General features: G+C 39.2%; 1 protein-coding gene across 18 annotated transcripts in view; it reads right to left on the reverse strand.

Annotated features, from left to right (window-relative positions):
- Positions 1 to 318: 318 nt before the first annotated feature.
- The window catches only part of TRPC1 (transient receptor potential cation channel subfamily C member 1), a gene marked incomplete at its 5' end in the record, with an annotated part of 41,766 nt that continues 25,267 nt past the window's right edge, over positions 319 to 16,817 (reverse strand). For 7 of the 18 annotated variants that reach the window (XM_080933956.1, XM_080933971.1, XM_080933969.1 and 4 more), the window contains 8 exons: positions 319 to 656; positions 1,779 to 1,973; positions 2,212 to 2,413; positions 4,308 to 4,483; positions 7,866 to 8,009; positions 9,289 to 9,428; positions 12,950 to 13,286; positions 15,715 to 15,910. In XM_080933956.1, the coding sequence (XP_080790082.1) occupies positions 429 to 656; positions 1,779 to 1,973; positions 2,212 to 2,413; positions 4,308 to 4,483; positions 7,866 to 8,009; positions 9,289 to 9,428; positions 12,950 to 13,286; positions 15,715 to 15,910 (1,618 nt within the window). In that variant the 3' untranslated portion in view covers positions 319 to 428. Of the gene's footprint in view, positions 657 to 1,778; positions 1,974 to 2,211; positions 2,414 to 4,307; positions 4,516 to 7,855; positions 8,093 to 9,275; positions 9,429 to 12,949; positions 13,287 to 15,714; positions 15,911 to 16,817 lie in introns of all 18 variants that reach the window. The other 11 variants (XM_080933970.1, XM_080933960.1, XM_080933959.1 and 8 more) reach the window with 7 other exon arrangements.

Raw genomic sequence — 16,817 nt, forward strand, 5'->3', positions numbered from 1 at the left:
CCTAAACAATATATACTGAACTCTGTGTGAACTCCAGAAAAAGAGATTCAAACACCATGAGCTCTTCATTTCAAGTGTGTCTTAGGTAGCTGCATTTGCCGATCTTCATTTATAAAATGCTGTGGGCAATGTGTACACTGATAGCTGCCCCTCTTAAATGTGATGGATCTAAGCACTGACCAGCTAAGAAAACAGAATAGCATGCTAATAACACTGTTCTGCTTCTACAAAAAGCCACAGACAGGTTTTAAAAAACTAACTCTATATTCATATTTACATGACATATATTTATGCTATAAATATTTAAAGAATGGCTTTTGTGTAATTGTTTATACCCATATATATCTTATTGATTTAATTGCAAGGTATGCAAATACAGTCTTTCAGATTTGTTATGGAAAATTATTTCTACAAGATTTAGAAAATGGTTAATTTCTTGGATAAAACATAGCGTATTTAGAAGTCCGAAAGCCAAGCAAATCCCTTATTTCATTCCGGAATTTTGACAGGTCCTGGCGCAGTTCGTTGAGATTCTCCACGGTGGCCTGGTCTGTGCTCTGCATCTTCTGCCGCATGGACGTCAGGTAGCGGTGCACGAGGCAGCACATCACCTTCTGGTAGTTCTCGTCTCTCTTTTGCTTCAAGTTCCTCCACTCCTTCAAAACAAGCAACCATAAGGTAATAAATGGCAGCAGGACAACGTATGCATAGGTATTCATGTATATGTCAGAGAACATGTGTACACACATGTTTGCAGTGCCTGCTAGGCAAATGTCAGCCATCACAGCGCCCTCCAGCCCCCGAGACAACATTTAAATGAGGCAAGTTTTAACATATAGTCATGAATACGTACATTTTTAGAGGATAGTTTACTTTGGAATAAATCATACTCAGTTCATGTTCAAAATTGCCTAGTCTTAGTAATACTTAGTCTACTACAGAGATCTGTAAATTACCGTGACAAACCAATAACCCACTTCCTGTCTTCCTTACTTTGTGAGTAAAGAATGCTTTTACAGGTGAATCTTTGTAAATGATTTTATAACGGACAACCCGTTTTTCAACTCTAATTAAGCAAAAATTTAACCCAACCACAGGGAATTCTGTTTTCCCTAGTTTACAGTGACTGCTCAAAATACTGCTATATTTTTAATTTCATCTATAGGGAAAATTGTTCTCTTACATAACTTCTTAGATGGTGTTTTCTGTTTTGTTTGGCTTACAAAGTACGAAATATTACTGTCTGGTCTTTAAGGAAACTTAGCAATCCATGGTTTACAAACAGCACACATTGGATAAGAAATACACTGAGTAACTTTCAAGTCCTAAAATCAGTATGAACTAATAATCATTCCTTAAATCTGTAGTGAAAGACTGGGATAGGAGTTCATGTGTTAGGGAAACTTGAAAACTAAAAAGAGAACTAAACCAACTGAAAAAATCCCCAGTTCTGTTTTTCATTCTCAGTGGTTTATTAAATGTGTATACTGTATAGTGAACCCCACATTAGAAATACAACAGTGTAAAACACACCTGCCTGCATATTAGTGCTTTCAAACATCTGAGCTGGGCACGGCTGCACGCTGGTAGCAAGCACCCATCATCCCAGCCCATGCTAGGCACACAGGATGCAAACTGTAGACCAGCCTGGTCTACAAAGCCAAGTTCCATGCTAGCTAAATAGTAAGACTCTGTATCAACAAGGGAAACAAAGAGGAACTACAATTGAAATGAACAATTGTAAAACTGTGGTGCGGTTCCAGCCTCTAACACCTCACCTTTAAACTGTTCTGACGTTTGACCTTGCCTTTCGAGGTATGTGAGCAGACCCACTTGCTGAGGCTGCTGATCATATAGCAGACAGTCTTTGGAGAAGGGATAATGTTGAAAGGTGGGGGCAGTGTACACTTGTCATCAAAGTAGCTAAGCCAGAGCTTTGCTCGAGCAAACTTCCATTCTTTATCCTCATGATTCTAGGAGGAAAAAGCAGGACAGATAAGAACACAAACTGAATGCAAATGGGAAGGTTGGGGGGATATTGATTAAAACTGTCTAAATGTTCCGGCATCTTATAAAAGAATTAGTCAAAACTGTGCAATTATTAGACATTTTATTTTTAAATCTATATTTAATTTAAAATATTATTCATAAATTTGCAATCTTTAGTTACTTGGTTTTCTGCATTTCATGTGATTTGAAGAGAACACTTACTGCTATCAGCTGAAAACTCTTGTGAAGCATCGCTACCAGCAGCTTCGTAAGGACGATCACAACCACGACATTGTAAGTTCCAACAATCACAGCTCCAACGAAGGACTGCAGTTCTTCCCCATAGCTAAACCTGGTGACAAAGATGGCCACGTGTGCTAAGGAGAAGATGTACCAGAACAGAGCAAAGCAGGTGCCAATGAACCTGTAAGGGCAAGTACATTCTGTTTAAAAAGGAAATTAATTAAGAAGAACAGACAATGTATTTATATCAAAACTATACATATGGAACATTATTTTTTGTTTTATTTTGTATTTTCATTTTGTGTGTGTGTGTGTGTGTGTATATATATATATAGATAGATAGATAGGTAGATAGATAGATAGATAGATAGATAGAGAGAGAGAGAGAGAGAGAGAGAGAGAGAGAGAGAGAGTCTTATTTTAAATGTTATTTTTATTTTATGTGTGTGCACCTGAGTGTATATACGCGTACCATATGCATGCAGAATCCTGAAGGGGTCAAAGGAGGACACCAGATCCCCTGGAACTGGAGTTAACAGCCACCAGGATGGGTGCTGGAAACCAATCCCAGCTCCTCAGCAAGAGCAGTAAGTGCTCTTAACCACTAGGCCATCTTTCTAGCCCCCAACAGTCTTATTTTAAGTGAGGAAAGATGTGCAAAGATATAATTCCTATGTTGTGTGTAATTTTAAAAACATGCTACCGCCTTGGCCCAGGAGCTGCAACCACACGTTGGCCCCTCCCTGCCCCCTTTGTCCCTCACAGCTTAGCTATGCCACACTGCCAGCACTGACCCAGTTTCTCTCTCTACCCACCTTTGCTCCAAGGATGAAAAACTCTCAGCTTTATTTAGAATTTGCCTGCTAGCACAATTGCTGGGCTCAAATACTCTCCACCTGGAAATGTGTGTCCTTAACAATTTACTGTCTCTGTCTCTCCTTCTGCCCTAAGCTTAATGGCTTCTATCAGCTAGCCCTCGCCCACCTCCTCCACCATCTGCTGGTATGGGAGGCCACTGGTTCTAACTGCCCTGAGATCTTACATGATTGCTGCATGCTTCTTGTTCCAAAGTCTGGCCGAAAAGCCCCTCTCTTTCCCTGCATCTCCCTTTTCCTCCTGGGAATTGGAAAGTCCCACCTGTACCTTCAGTCCAGCAATTGGCTCCTGGCCTTCTTTATGATAAAATCAAGAACCAATTAGAGAGCCACACCTTAGTATCAGCACCTTCTCCTGCATTCCTATTTAATTATTTCATTTTATTTTTTCATTGCTGTTATAGTCCCAATACAGCAGTCCATAGGGTATCTAAGTGGAGTCTACCAGTCCTCTACGTCAGCCTTCAGTTGGCTTTAAATTGCAACAGTTCCAAATCATTACAACAACAGCAAGGTCCTATACAATCACCCCTATTAACTTGTCTATCCTGGCCAGTCTGGAAATCTTATTCTTTAAATGAGAGGACATGCAAACTACCCAAAGAATTGTTGGCACATAATAAGAACACATAAATGTGTAAGTCCATACTTGTCTGCATTTTATTTAACAGTGAGGAGAATAAGACTGGGGTGTAACTTTGGTGTTTAGCACTTGCCTAGTTCATTCTGTACCCTGATGGGAGTATCTGCACCATTCCTTATGATAGACCAGGGACTGGTCCTCAAGCTCTCATGGTCCTCAACTCTAGTGGCCTCTTAAGAAACGTTGAAAACATGAGTGCTCTGGGTTGAACTGATAACCAAGAGTTGCTACATTATCACTGGTTTAAAGCAAAGATGCTGAACACTCTAATCTATGAGAAGGATGAAAGAAATTTCCCAAGGTGCTAAGAGTGTAAAAATGTCAAATGTCCTCTGTTCAGACAAATTTCAGTAGAAAAGACACATGGATGATTTGGATCTACTACTTAAGATCTTATAGGAAAAGCTGATGAAAAATGATTTAAGAAAAATGAGCATTTGTTAAAGCTTGCAGACATGCAAAAAGGATTCCTTTAGGGAACAATTTAAGTTCTTTTGTGTAATGATCAACCCACACAGAACTCAGAAAAGTCATCTATAAAATCTGAAGACACTCACGAGTGGAAGGTGTCGTTGCTTTGCTGCTCACAGAAGATGCCCACACAGTCCTTCTGCTCTTTGGAAGTGTATCCTTTGTCATACAGCTGTGTCAGTCCGATCGTGAAGGAAAACAGAACAAGAAGAAACATTCCCAGAAATTTCCCAAAATCTTGTAACATCTGTCCCATCGAAATCTGTGGATGTATCACATAGGTGTACATTAAAACTGTTGGAAAAACCATGTATTAAATATGAAATTGCCTAGTAATAAACCAAAAACAAACACATGATACACAACTCACACCCTTTATTTAACTAGCCATATGTTGAGAGTATCAATACTCCAGTTTTAGGAATACAAAAGATAAAACCAACAAACCCAGCTACCTAACAAAAAGCCATTCTATCAAATCAGTACCATGAGTGTTAAATGCACGGCCCTTTCCAGACAAAGTCTTCAAGGGTGTCATTGTTGTGGAGGGAAAATAAAAACCCAGAGAGCTTCATCTCCTTGTGTTCACTGTTGTTGTTTTTGAGACACAGACAATGGTCAATCTTGCCATCAGTCTCACAATCCTCCTGCCTCAGTTTCTCATATGCTAGGATTATAGGCAAGCATCACCATTGCTGGTAACATGGAGATTATCTAAAGGCCAGTTAGCAGAGATAAAAGAAAAGGACTCTCTAAAAAATATAAAGAAAAATAAATGCTTATATTTATGTGGCTTCTTAAAGTTCACAAATAGTAAACCATTTTAAAGTGAAGCATTTCATCTGGTTTTGTAGCTAATCCTCAGCTACTCCTAAAGGACAGTGTCATCATCCGACTGTCCTTACTCCTTTCCAGGAGCGACTGTCTTTCTCTCACTTCCCTGTTGCATGGCAGCATTCTGGGTGCAAGCTGCTCTAGTACTACAAGGAATAGTCACCATCTTTGTACATTCTCATGAGACAATAAAGACTTTACTCAAGTCTAATATCATTTTCGTTCCAACTCCCTTCAGTGTCTGAAAATTAGGTACTTTAAATAAATCTTGATTTTTTAAAATTAAGAACTACTTTGACAGCACTTCTTAACATTGACTATGCATCTTTTTAAAATATTTATTTTTATTTCATGTGTAGGAGTGTGTGCCTATGAGTGTGTGTGTGTTTGTGTGTGTGGTATTTACAGGAGTGTGACAAAGCTCCTTTATCCCACTAGAGTGAGCTGGCTACTTAAGCAGAAGAGGCATGAGCTGCACTGACCATTTTAGGGTGCCCCTAGCTGGAAACCCTGCCTCTGCAGCAGTGGCTAAGTCATGTGGTACTTTTCAAAGCCTGCACTGCACTCTTCTGGACCTCTAGCAAAATGATGATAGAAGAAACAGGGTGAGTTTGGAATCACAAAACTCAATACATGAGAAAGAGAAGAGATACATTTTCTTTAACGTACTGGCAGTAACTTTAGTGGGTCACTTAGGAAAACAAAGTCATTCATTCGGACTGTGAATATTCAGAATATAATGATGCCTAAGTCAGCAGGGAATGTGCTAAGGCAGTCATATTGCTTTTGACAACTTCAGGAAAGATGACCTTTGAAGAAAGTTCTGGCACTGTTCACTTATTTATAAAGTTTTTGAACATGATCACTTATAATGATATAATTTTAATTTTCAAAAATAATTTTCAAAAACATTTTAACACACACAACTAAGCTTAAGAAAAATAAGTGTAACCAAATTAAATATCGAGGTGAGTAAACTGAAGAACAGCAGAAACTGACATCAGTTCTTGCATAACACAGAACTAAATGTAGTACAGGAGATAGCACAGTAGTAGGTGCTGGCTTGAATATGGAACTTGTATGTGATGGCCTAGCAGCAAAGACTGCAAAATGTTTTTTGTTTTTTTTGTTTTTTTTTGTTTTTTTTTTTTTTTGTTTTTGTGGACAGAGAGGTCATAGCAATAATATAACATATGAAAGTGTAAAGAAATAAAAAAAGAAAGAGAATTAAGCTATCAATACTGAAGTTTATAAAGGAGTTAATGATAGTGTAGACTGAGAAAAAATGTTCTTAATTGTCAAAAAAATAAAGGAAATCAAGCTGAGTGCAGAAGAATGCACAGGCTGTCCAGCACCAGAAGCTGAGGCAGGAGGATTACAAAAGTTCATGACTCACATGTCTGGGTAACAGCAAAAACCCATTAAGAGAGAGAAAAGAGGTCTGGGGATATGAGCCACCAGTCAAGTGCCTGCTACACAGCGTGTTGTTTGCAAGAATGGGGAAGACAGAAATAACAGATCTCTAGAGCTCACTGGCCAGATATTCAGACAATCAGTGAATGACAGCTTCAGTGAGAAATCCTGTTTCAAAAAATAGAGAGCACCAGGTGTCAGGGAAGACACCTGCAACCAACCTCAGGACCAACACGTACACACATGCAAATAAACAAGCACACATGTTAGCTGACAAAGGAAGGAGATACGTAAGAAAGAGACACACACAGAGGATCATAGGACACTACTATGAACAATAAATTGAGTAGTCCAAATAGACAAATAACTAGAAATATACAACCTACCAATAATAAGTCATAAAGATATAGAAAGTCTATAAGCAATATGAAAGCCTATAATGGATATAAAAATTAACCCAATAATAGCAACCTCTCACTGAAAAAAAGCCAAGGATCAGATAACTCCAGTGAAAAGCTCTATGAAATGCTTTCAAAAACTACAAGGGGGCTGGAGAGATGGGTCACAGTGAAATACTATTCAGCCATTTTACAAAAAGGATATCATGAATTTCACAGGCAAATGGATGGAACTAGAAAAAAAAATCATTCTGAGTGAGGTAACCCAGACCCCAAAGGACACACATGATATGTACTCACTTATAAGTGGATATTAGCCATAAAGTACAGGATAAACACACTATAATCAATAGACCCAAAGAAGCCAAACAATAAGGAGGGCCCATGGAAGGATGGTTGAGTCTTCCTCAGAAGGGGAAACAAAATAGATATCTAAAGGACAGAACTGGGTGGGAGAGAGGATGGGGTCAGATGTAGGGAGAGCAGGGCAAAGAGCAGGAAAGCAGCGGTGTTGGGGAGGCATCTCTAGGACATGCTAGAGACCTGGGATGGGTGGAGGTCCCAGGGGGGTGACTCTAGCTGAGATTTTAGCAGTGGGTTCTTCCAGATGGGGTCTTTACCTAATTATTGTCATTCATTTCACATGTATATATCTATATGTTAAAATACTATAAATAGTATTTTTACTAAAAGCCAACTACCTTTCAAAGCTTAAATATGAAATTTATTGGGTAAAAAGCTAACTTTTATGTTACTCCTTTCTGTGAAACTTAACAATATATTACGAATATTTATAGCCACAGAATGAAGGGGGAGTTCAATGGATGGCAGCTTGATTAAGTTTCAATGCTTAAAAGAAAATTATCAATGAGCCAGAAGCAGTCTTGCTAGTCATTTTCAAAAGTCAAGTGGAGTTTTAACATCAGGAGAGCAGTGTGGAAGTGGGTAAGCACACTCAACAGTGTCATGCAACGAACATTCTTTAAGACCCTTATTTACCTGCAGTGGACCCAGAATAGAGCTGGTTGTATACATAAAGAAGAGCCGAAGGTAACTCAGAACGTTTGCAAAAGCAAAAAGCCCTTCTGCTACAAGTGTGGGGTGGAATGCATCCCAGTCCTTTCTGTCAGCAAAGTCATGAAACTGGAGGTGGGAAGAGAAGCCAAAGGTCAGGAAAATGAAGAGAAATACTCTGAAATGTCTGAAATTGTCACCTTGTAGGAGATCTACATAATGTTCTAGCCAAACAAAAAATTTCCATGTACATTAGGAAATAACACTTTACATTCAGAGAGTTATCAGAATTTTTTTGGTTTAAAGGAGATAAACAAGTTATAAAACTTATTAAACATTTTATGAGTGAAATACTAGCTTGTTTTTCTAAATTCTATAACATAAACCATGAAAATGTATATACTGTCAGTTAATTAGATGCCATACTGAACCTAGTCCTTTGACTTAGGAATTCAGAGCAAACTACAAAAGTCACCCCCTTCAAATAAGAAGGAAGAGTGCTGTTGTACCTAGACAATACGGCTGTCTGTCTGTCCTGCTGCCTGAGACCATGTATCAGTTGTTCTGTGTGACTGTTAGTCATGAATTTTTCCACTCCCAAAGTGTCTTGTTTGGATTCTAAAACTACTTCTAAAGTAAAGAAATTAGTCTGAAAAATTAGTGCCACTGAACCTATCAGGTGCTATGTCTGAGCACTTCATTTCTCTACAGTCAATTCTGACTTTTGGTGGGTTCTCACTTCAGTCCCTGAATCGCTCTCTCACCAACACGGTGCTTACTTTTGACCAATTAAAGAAACAGATGTTACATAAAGTAAGCTGATAGAATCACTTTGCTCTTTCTATATAAGTAGCAAAAAAATAAAAGTCAGGCAATATTATGTATCTCAGTTCCTTAAATGTGACAGCCCATAGCTAACATAGAGTCTAGTACATCTTCTGGCTTTGAGAAATCATAAATATTGATGAAAAGTAAAATGATAAGAGATTAAGTAAATGAGCTAAATGAAGAAATAAAACATTTGGTAGAAAGAAAATAGCTAGGAACTGGATTTTTTTTAAAGTCTTTTTAAAGACTATATATATAGTCTTAGATATGTTATTAATATCTGAGTCATTTTCTTATTGGCAAAATGAGAATAGTGACTTCTGTTCTGTCTTAAAGAATTGCAGTGGAAATGAAATTAGATACAGTAGATATCAACCATGGTACCCAACATATTTCAGGAACCATTAGTGAAAAGGTAAACCATTCAAAGGACTAAAAAAGTAAGCAACCAGATTCACACAGATTATTTTAAAATGAAAATAATAAGACATAGATCTGGGTCTATATTAAGTCTGAGTTACACACATAGTTATCTTAGTTTTTGAAATAAATGTGTCTTTGATTGACAGTAAACAGTCACCTTGTTGTGAGCCACCACTTTGAGGGCAAAGGTTGCCAAGTAAAGAGAATTCATAACAAAGCTGAGCTGGTTACGGGATTCTTCTAAAAAGTCTTCCAGCCCTTCATACCACAGTCTCTTAATGTCTGACCAAATCATCCCTAAAATGATAAAAAGAAAATATGCCAGGTTTATTAATTCAACTATATGCTAAATAATACTTTAGAGACAAAGTGTTTATAGCTCTCGGGTTAACTGTATCCTGATATAATTGGATTTTAAAGGCAGTGCGGGTTAGTGGAAGGGAACAACAGCCTTTAGTGAAAATCTTTTAAACTTTCAAGAAAAAAGCTGCATGTTTCATGTGACTTAAAAATATAAATATAACCTCAAGTTTCATATTGGCCAGAATGGGACACTAACTGACATGAAGTAAACCAGGAAGATAAATGCTTACATGTGAGCCACTGACCAAGGATTTGTTCTTGACTCTTTCAACTATGAAATATAGTGCTTTAATGATCTTATGCAGTCTAGTGGCTTTAAAATAGCAACTATGTGACAAAAGTCTCAAATTGCTGTAATTTTTGTGTGGTCAGTAGATGTGTGCATCATGTACATATGTATAGAAGCCAGAGGCCAATGTCAGGTGCTTTCCTCAGTCACCTTGTCACTTTATCTCTTAGACAGGGTCTCAGTGAACTTGGAGCCCATTGCTGGCTGGCCAACAAGCTGCAGAATCCACCTGTCTTGCCTTCTTAGCTCCTAGGTTACAGGTACACGTTGTAGTGCATGGCTTTTATGTGGTGCTGTGGACCTGAAGTTGAGTCCTCAAGCCTGCACAGTAGACATTCCACTGACTGAGCTATCTTCTCTTTAAACACATTTATTTTGAACTTAATTTATAGTTATATAACAATTTCATGTCCATACCTCTCTCCTAAACTCAACTTATTTAGGCACTTTTCTGCTCTGCACCTCTAGTTAGAGATGTGTCCAACTGAGCTTATTCCTGCCTCAAATTCACACTTGCAGATTTTCTTCTCACTTCAGTTACTAGCATTCCATCCCTCTAGTTGTTCAATATGAATCAATTCATTGCTTGAACCAACCCCAACTCCTGTATCTTTTAAACTTCACACTCATTAGAAAAGCAAATCCTGCCCCCCCCCCCCCCCCCCATGCCTCCTTCAGGGAGAGAACACAGATTCAGCCACCACTCTGAACCCTCTGGCTCCATCTCTAGGCACTGACTCTAGACTTGCACTGGCAAGTCTACACAACTATATTACATACCTGAAGATCATGCGTCCCACACCTGTCTTCCAGCCCCTACTCTGTCCCTTCCTGCTCAGGTAGTGAGCCCAGACTCAAGACACCGACTCCACCCATTCCTTCAGCTTGGGCGGCCTATCTCTAGGTGAGGTGCTGGACTCACTGTCACCAATGCTACAGGCTCTTGCTGTTGAGGACAATTCCCCTAGCTTCCCAAGACTGAGGCCTAAGCTCCCTTCAGCTGGGGTGTAACCCGATGAGTGCAGGTGAGAGCAAGCAGATCCAGACACCCACTGGGAATGGAAGACAGGATTTCCATACCAAGAACTTACTCCAGATGCCTAGACCTTAAGCCCATTCTTATGAGTGATGCCACTTGTGCTTTACAACAGCCTGAGTGACTTAGTGTCATCTTAGGGGCAGGTCAACCCTGACTCCCAGGCATTATGGTTACTTTAGTCATTCTCCCCAGACCCTTATCTTGAGCATTGTTTCTAAGTCAACAAGAAACCATTTTACAGGTGGATGAAGACATAGGTACTCTCCTAAGAGTTTAAGGTAAACATTTCTTAAGCTTTGTTGTACCTATAGGGCCCAGTTAATTGTTATTTGAATACTTTTCCCCCAAAATGGTAGTGTGCTTAAACATGGCTAAAGTAAAATGAGCTGGGCAGACTCTAGAACTCTGGTCCAGCACTAGTTACAGCAAGCGTGGGCTGAACCAAGTTCATTCTGACCTTTCCACCAGCGGTAAAGCCTGCAGGACAATCACCTTAAGATTCTCAGCTGGCAAAGTGCTTGTCACTCAAGAGTGGGGAAGCAAATTCAGATCCCCAGCACAGACATAAAAATCAAAACTATTGGCTCAGGATCCCCAAGACCAATTCTCAGCATAAAGGAGTCCCCCCCCCCCACACACACAGAGGGACAGAGGGCAGGAAATAAAGGACAAAGATAACAGGAGATAAAGGATGTTCAGGAAGGGGAAGGGTATTTGTCCCCGATGGCATCTGGATGAAGAGGATACAAACATGGTGCATAAGAAAATGCTACTTTATAAAGTTATAAGAAACCCTGTGTTAGGATGTTAACTTTATGCTAATTAGGTGAGCATAAAGGGGCTTTCAGTTGCTGGACTTTAATACTTAGAGAGCTGGACCTTGGTAGTCAGCCTCAGGAGGAGAAAATGGCCAAATAAGGAATAGACCTCTGCGGGGCTAGCTTTAGGAATGAAATCTAAACAAGGCCTGCCAGAGCCTTGCTTACCACACTCACCACATGCTGAGCAGAGATCCCTTACCAGGTGCAGTGTACACCAGTGATCCCAGTGCTAGGAGGCAGAGACAGATTCCTAGCACACAGACATACATGTGAACACACACTCAGAGCCAGGTATGGCGGCAAACACCTGTAATACCAACAAGAGACTCAGGAAATCACTAGGATTTGCCAGCCAGCATGGTCTATCCAGCCCCACCCCTCAGTGAGAGATACAGTCTTTAAAGTGAGGTGGATGTCCCTGAGGTATACACACGTGGTGTTTTGCTAACCTCTATATACATGTGCATACTGCTGTATAACAGGAGATTGAAACCTTCTACTCTGCTGAGAAGTTCCTTAGGCAAGAAGGTAAACTACTCAAAACAGCTTCATAAAGTCCCTGTGGCTGAGTAAACAATAAAAGCTGAGAGTCCCTTTCAGACCACAGGAAATCAGACCAGCCCAGCTGTCTGAAGGAAGCAGAGACCAGACCGATGCCTGGCAGAGTTAGGTAAGACCAGCTGAGGCCCCTGGAAAGGACACTCTCCAAACCCTTGAGCTGCCTGCAGGCTGTGCTATGTGTTCTAGGTTCCTAGCTTTGTGGGATGGCTTCAGTGATACAGCTGTTTTTTAGTTATTATTGTTCCCTGAATTACCTTCACCCATATTCCTGAAGGGAAGCCCAATACAACTCACTGGTTCACCAAATTGGACTCTGGTGGTATCCATCCTTTGGTCAGCCATGAGATCCCTATCTGTGGAAAGTAGACGTGTATGCTGCACCTCCCTGGGAAAAATTTTGTCACATGATGTGCCCTCACTGCATTCATACCTACACATGTGTACCAGCACAAGCATGTGCATAAACACACACACACACACACACACACACACAGAGAGAGAGAGAGAGAGAGAGAGAGAGAGAGAGAGAGAGAGAGAGAATTTTTGACTTTCATATATCTAAGCAATATAAAGTTATAAAATCAGGAACATTAACCTTTGTAAAGGAATTAGATAAATGATCATGAAAATGTTCATGTCTTAGCTGTGCCAAAGGACAAAATTACAAATCGAACTCCATACTCATACTGTCATTAAGCAGGGCATATTAAATAACAAAGACAAATCTTCTGCTCACTTGACTTACCAATAATCCACAGGATGAGAAGGTAGTCTATTCTCTCGAGGGCTGGCCCCATTGTATTTTTCTTGTCCTCATTGTAGACAAGTGAGTAGAGATTTAGTAACAGCAGGAATGTGAAATACGATGCTCCATGAATAATAAATTTCATGAAAGGTGTGTGAATGATTCTGCCAAATTGAGATTTGGGAGCTATCAAATAACACAGTGACAAAACTGGCCAGAAAATGCCAACAGTCAAGACAGTCATCATCTTCTTACAGGTGGGCTTACGGCGGTAACCTGACATCTGTCCGAACCAAACAGTGTTCAGGAACTGCTGGCAATTTGACTGGGAGACAAACTGAAAAGGACATACAGAAACATAAAAAACAAACAGGGGGAAAATCTTTATATAGTATCTGACTGATATGCAAAGTCTTAATAGGAGGAAAAGTTTGCAGGTTTGTTTGCTTTTCTCTTACAACTAGGAGTGAAGAGGTTCGGGAATAGACCGTGGAGCCCGATGCACAGACTCACATCTAGACTGACGCGGACTAAAAGACACGTTTTCAGCCTCTCCAGCTTCCCAGTGCTCAGTCTAACATCTGGGTAGCAACAGTAGCTCCTCATAAACTTGTGAAGATTCAGTGTCATTCTTAGAAACAGCACGCACCACTTTAAGTATTAACAGTATTAGTCATTTAAAGACTATCATGAGCCTTTATTAGCCAGCACCAAGACATTAATATGTATAAAAGTTGAATGTTAATGCGCATTCCATAGAGAAAGCACAAACTTTGAGAAGGTGCTGGCTTTAGCTCCTAAGTTCTAAGAAATAGAGACAACATGATAAAAAATGGTCCACATATTAGATCTAGACACACATCATGAAAACACAGAGAGTGACTTAAAATATATCAGAGATACTAAGTTCCCTCTGCAGTGTTGAGGACTGAAGTTAGGGCCTAGTACATGGTAGACAAGTGCTCTACCACTCAGCTAAGTCCTCAGCACTCTTTTTACCCTTCACAGTCTTGCTAAGCTGACCAGGCTGACCTTGGACTAGAGATCATCCTGTCTCAGTAGCTAGAATTACAGGCCTGAGCCATTAAAAATACTCTTTTAAAAATTACTTTTAAGATTTTCTTGTGTGTATGTTTTGCCTATCTGCATGTATGTACACCATGGAAGTGCATGGTATCTGCAGTGGTAAGAACAGGGCACTGGGGATCCCTTTAAATGAATCACAGATGTTTGTGAGCCACCACATGGGGTCGAGGAATCAAAGTAGGGTCCTGAGCGAATGCAACAAGCGCTATAAACCAGTAAGCCACCACACCAGCTCCCTAAAAATACTTTTAAACGTTGTTAATAGTAAATTTCATATGAGAAGAAAAATCTCAAATAAGAAAATTCTAGATCTAGTACAGAAGTTAATGTGTGCAAGCTTACAAAATTTCTTAGCTTACAAATTTAAATGGCAGTATTTTTCTAATATATCTTAATCAGATTTTATATTACCAGATATTATATTATCTATATATAATCATATTGTTCAAGTACTCTAAAACAGTATTTTGTCAATGTTACATATTTAAAAAAAATTGGTGTCATACAACTTTAATCCCAGCACTCAGGAGGCAGAGGCAGGTGATCTCTGAGTTGGAGGCCAGACTGGGCTACAGAGCAAGTTCCAGGACAGTCAGGGCTACATAGGGAAATTCTGTCTCTAACACCAAAAAAGGAAAGAAAGAAAATTTGATTTATTCTGAGTTAGAATTTAATTAGCAGATATCAGTCTAATAAAAAAAAGTAACTGGACAGCATCCTATCATGGTTATCAAGAATTTTTCTAATATAACTATACTCATTTTTAACAATTGCATTATAAGTCATTCTTTAATTTTTAAATTTTATTTTATGTGTATGAACACTTGGCTTACATGTATATGTATTCCGGTTGTATGTTTGGTGCCCACAGAAACCAGAATAGGACATTGGATCCCAGAAACTGGAGTTACAGACAACTGTGAGCTAACATGTAGGTGCTGAGAAATAAACCCAGGTCCTCTAGAAAAGCAGCCATCTCTCCAGCCCCTTAACTTCATTCCTTATTGTTCTGTTTGAATTCCAGTGCTCTGGAGAAATATTAATTTGTCCCACAAGGTGAGATACCTGGGACTGAAAGTTGTTGTTCTTCCCAAAGTACCTTTTTAGCAGCAGCCAGAACTCTGGGATGTTACATTTCCCTAAATATAAAGGAACAGTCAAATCTATTACTGTACTTTGCATCCTTAATATAATGCTAATTAGAAATTATATTAAGTAGTATCTAGAAGAACAAGATTTCAATTACAAGTGTTCTAAGTCCACAGCAGTTTGAGGCTTGGACATAGATTCTCTGATATTCCTGTCACCTGTCACCCAGAGGTGGTGAAGAGGAGGCAATTAACTGTTCCCACCTGTCCTTCAACTCAGTAACCTGTGGTTCCTATGGCCAGCAGATTCTAGTAGAAATGATGCAATATGACTTAAGGGTCATGCTTTCAACTCACCCATCTGATTACTCAGCATGCTGGGACCACACTATTCATGGTCCTGGCTGATGTTCAGAAACCAGAGATCTTTACAAACAGGATCCTTCTGCTTTCAGACACTAGAGTGACCTTTTCTTTAAGCTAAATATATAGTATTGAGGTATAAACATTATACTGTGTATATTGTTACAACTTGTATTTTATTTGAGAACCAAGGTAAAGAAAATAAACGTATTACTGAAAGCTTCATACCTCCTTCTGGTTATATTTGATAGCAAGTTTCAGACGACTTAAATTCATTCTTTCTTCTAGTAGTCCCCGTTTGTCAAGAGGCTCATCACTAGATGTATGATTTAGGATAACTTCCAGTTCGCGAGAATTCCGGGCTTGCGCGAGCAAATCTTTAGCAAACATTTTACACTGACGGGCTAGCTCTTCATAATCATTCCTATAAAATACACAGTCTGCTATTAGGGATGGCACTTCCTCTGTCCAATAAGATTACATCACTAGAAATTACTTTACTCAGCAGTATTTAAATTCTGATGGGGCTACATAAGCTCTACTCTTCTTGTTGACACGGGAGCTTACTGGTACAGAAATTCTCCACAGCTTTGGAGAAACATGCTTCCTGTGCCCATACTGATGATTTCAGGCAAGCACAGTATATTTTATAAACATTCTGAGAAATGCTTATAAAACTTGCTCAGTTTTTCATTTAACTCATTTCTTATTCTCTATAAGTTGGTATCTTAGGGTTTTACTGCTGTGAAAAGGCAACTCTTACAAAAACCAAACTTTAACTGGGGCTGGCTTACAGGTTCAGAAGTTCAGTCATTATCATAAAGCTGGGAGCGTGACAGCATCCAGGCAGATGTGAGGCTGGAGAGACAGATTTCTACACCTTCATCCAAAGGCAGAAAGGAGAAGACTAGCTTCCAAGCAGCTAGGATGAGGATCTTAAAACCTATACCCACAGTGACACACTTCTTCCAATGAGGCCACACCCGCTCCAACAAGGCCACACCTCTTCCAAATAGTACCACTCTTTGGGCCAAGCATATTCAAACCACCACAGAAAGCTAAAATTTTCCTTGCTATTAGTCATGTAAACAATAAAAACAATGCTAGGTAATTTAAGCTTATAGTAATTTTCAATTATATACTATATATATATATATGCTATTCTAATACTGAAAAAGATTTCTGACATATTCATAGCACCCATTTAAGTGAAATTCAAGTTAAAAAAATACTAACTGCACCTCCTAAGGAGCTCTCTTCAGAAGTACTATTTTCTAGACCTTATTGCTGTCTTTAAATTACTTATAAAACATATCCTTAACATAATTTGT

The sequence above is a fragment of the Micromys minutus genome, assembly GCF_963924665.1.
Source record: "Micromys minutus genome assembly, chromosome: 21".
Taxonomy (NCBI): Eukaryota; Metazoa; Chordata; class Mammalia; order Rodentia; family Muridae; genus Micromys; species Micromys minutus.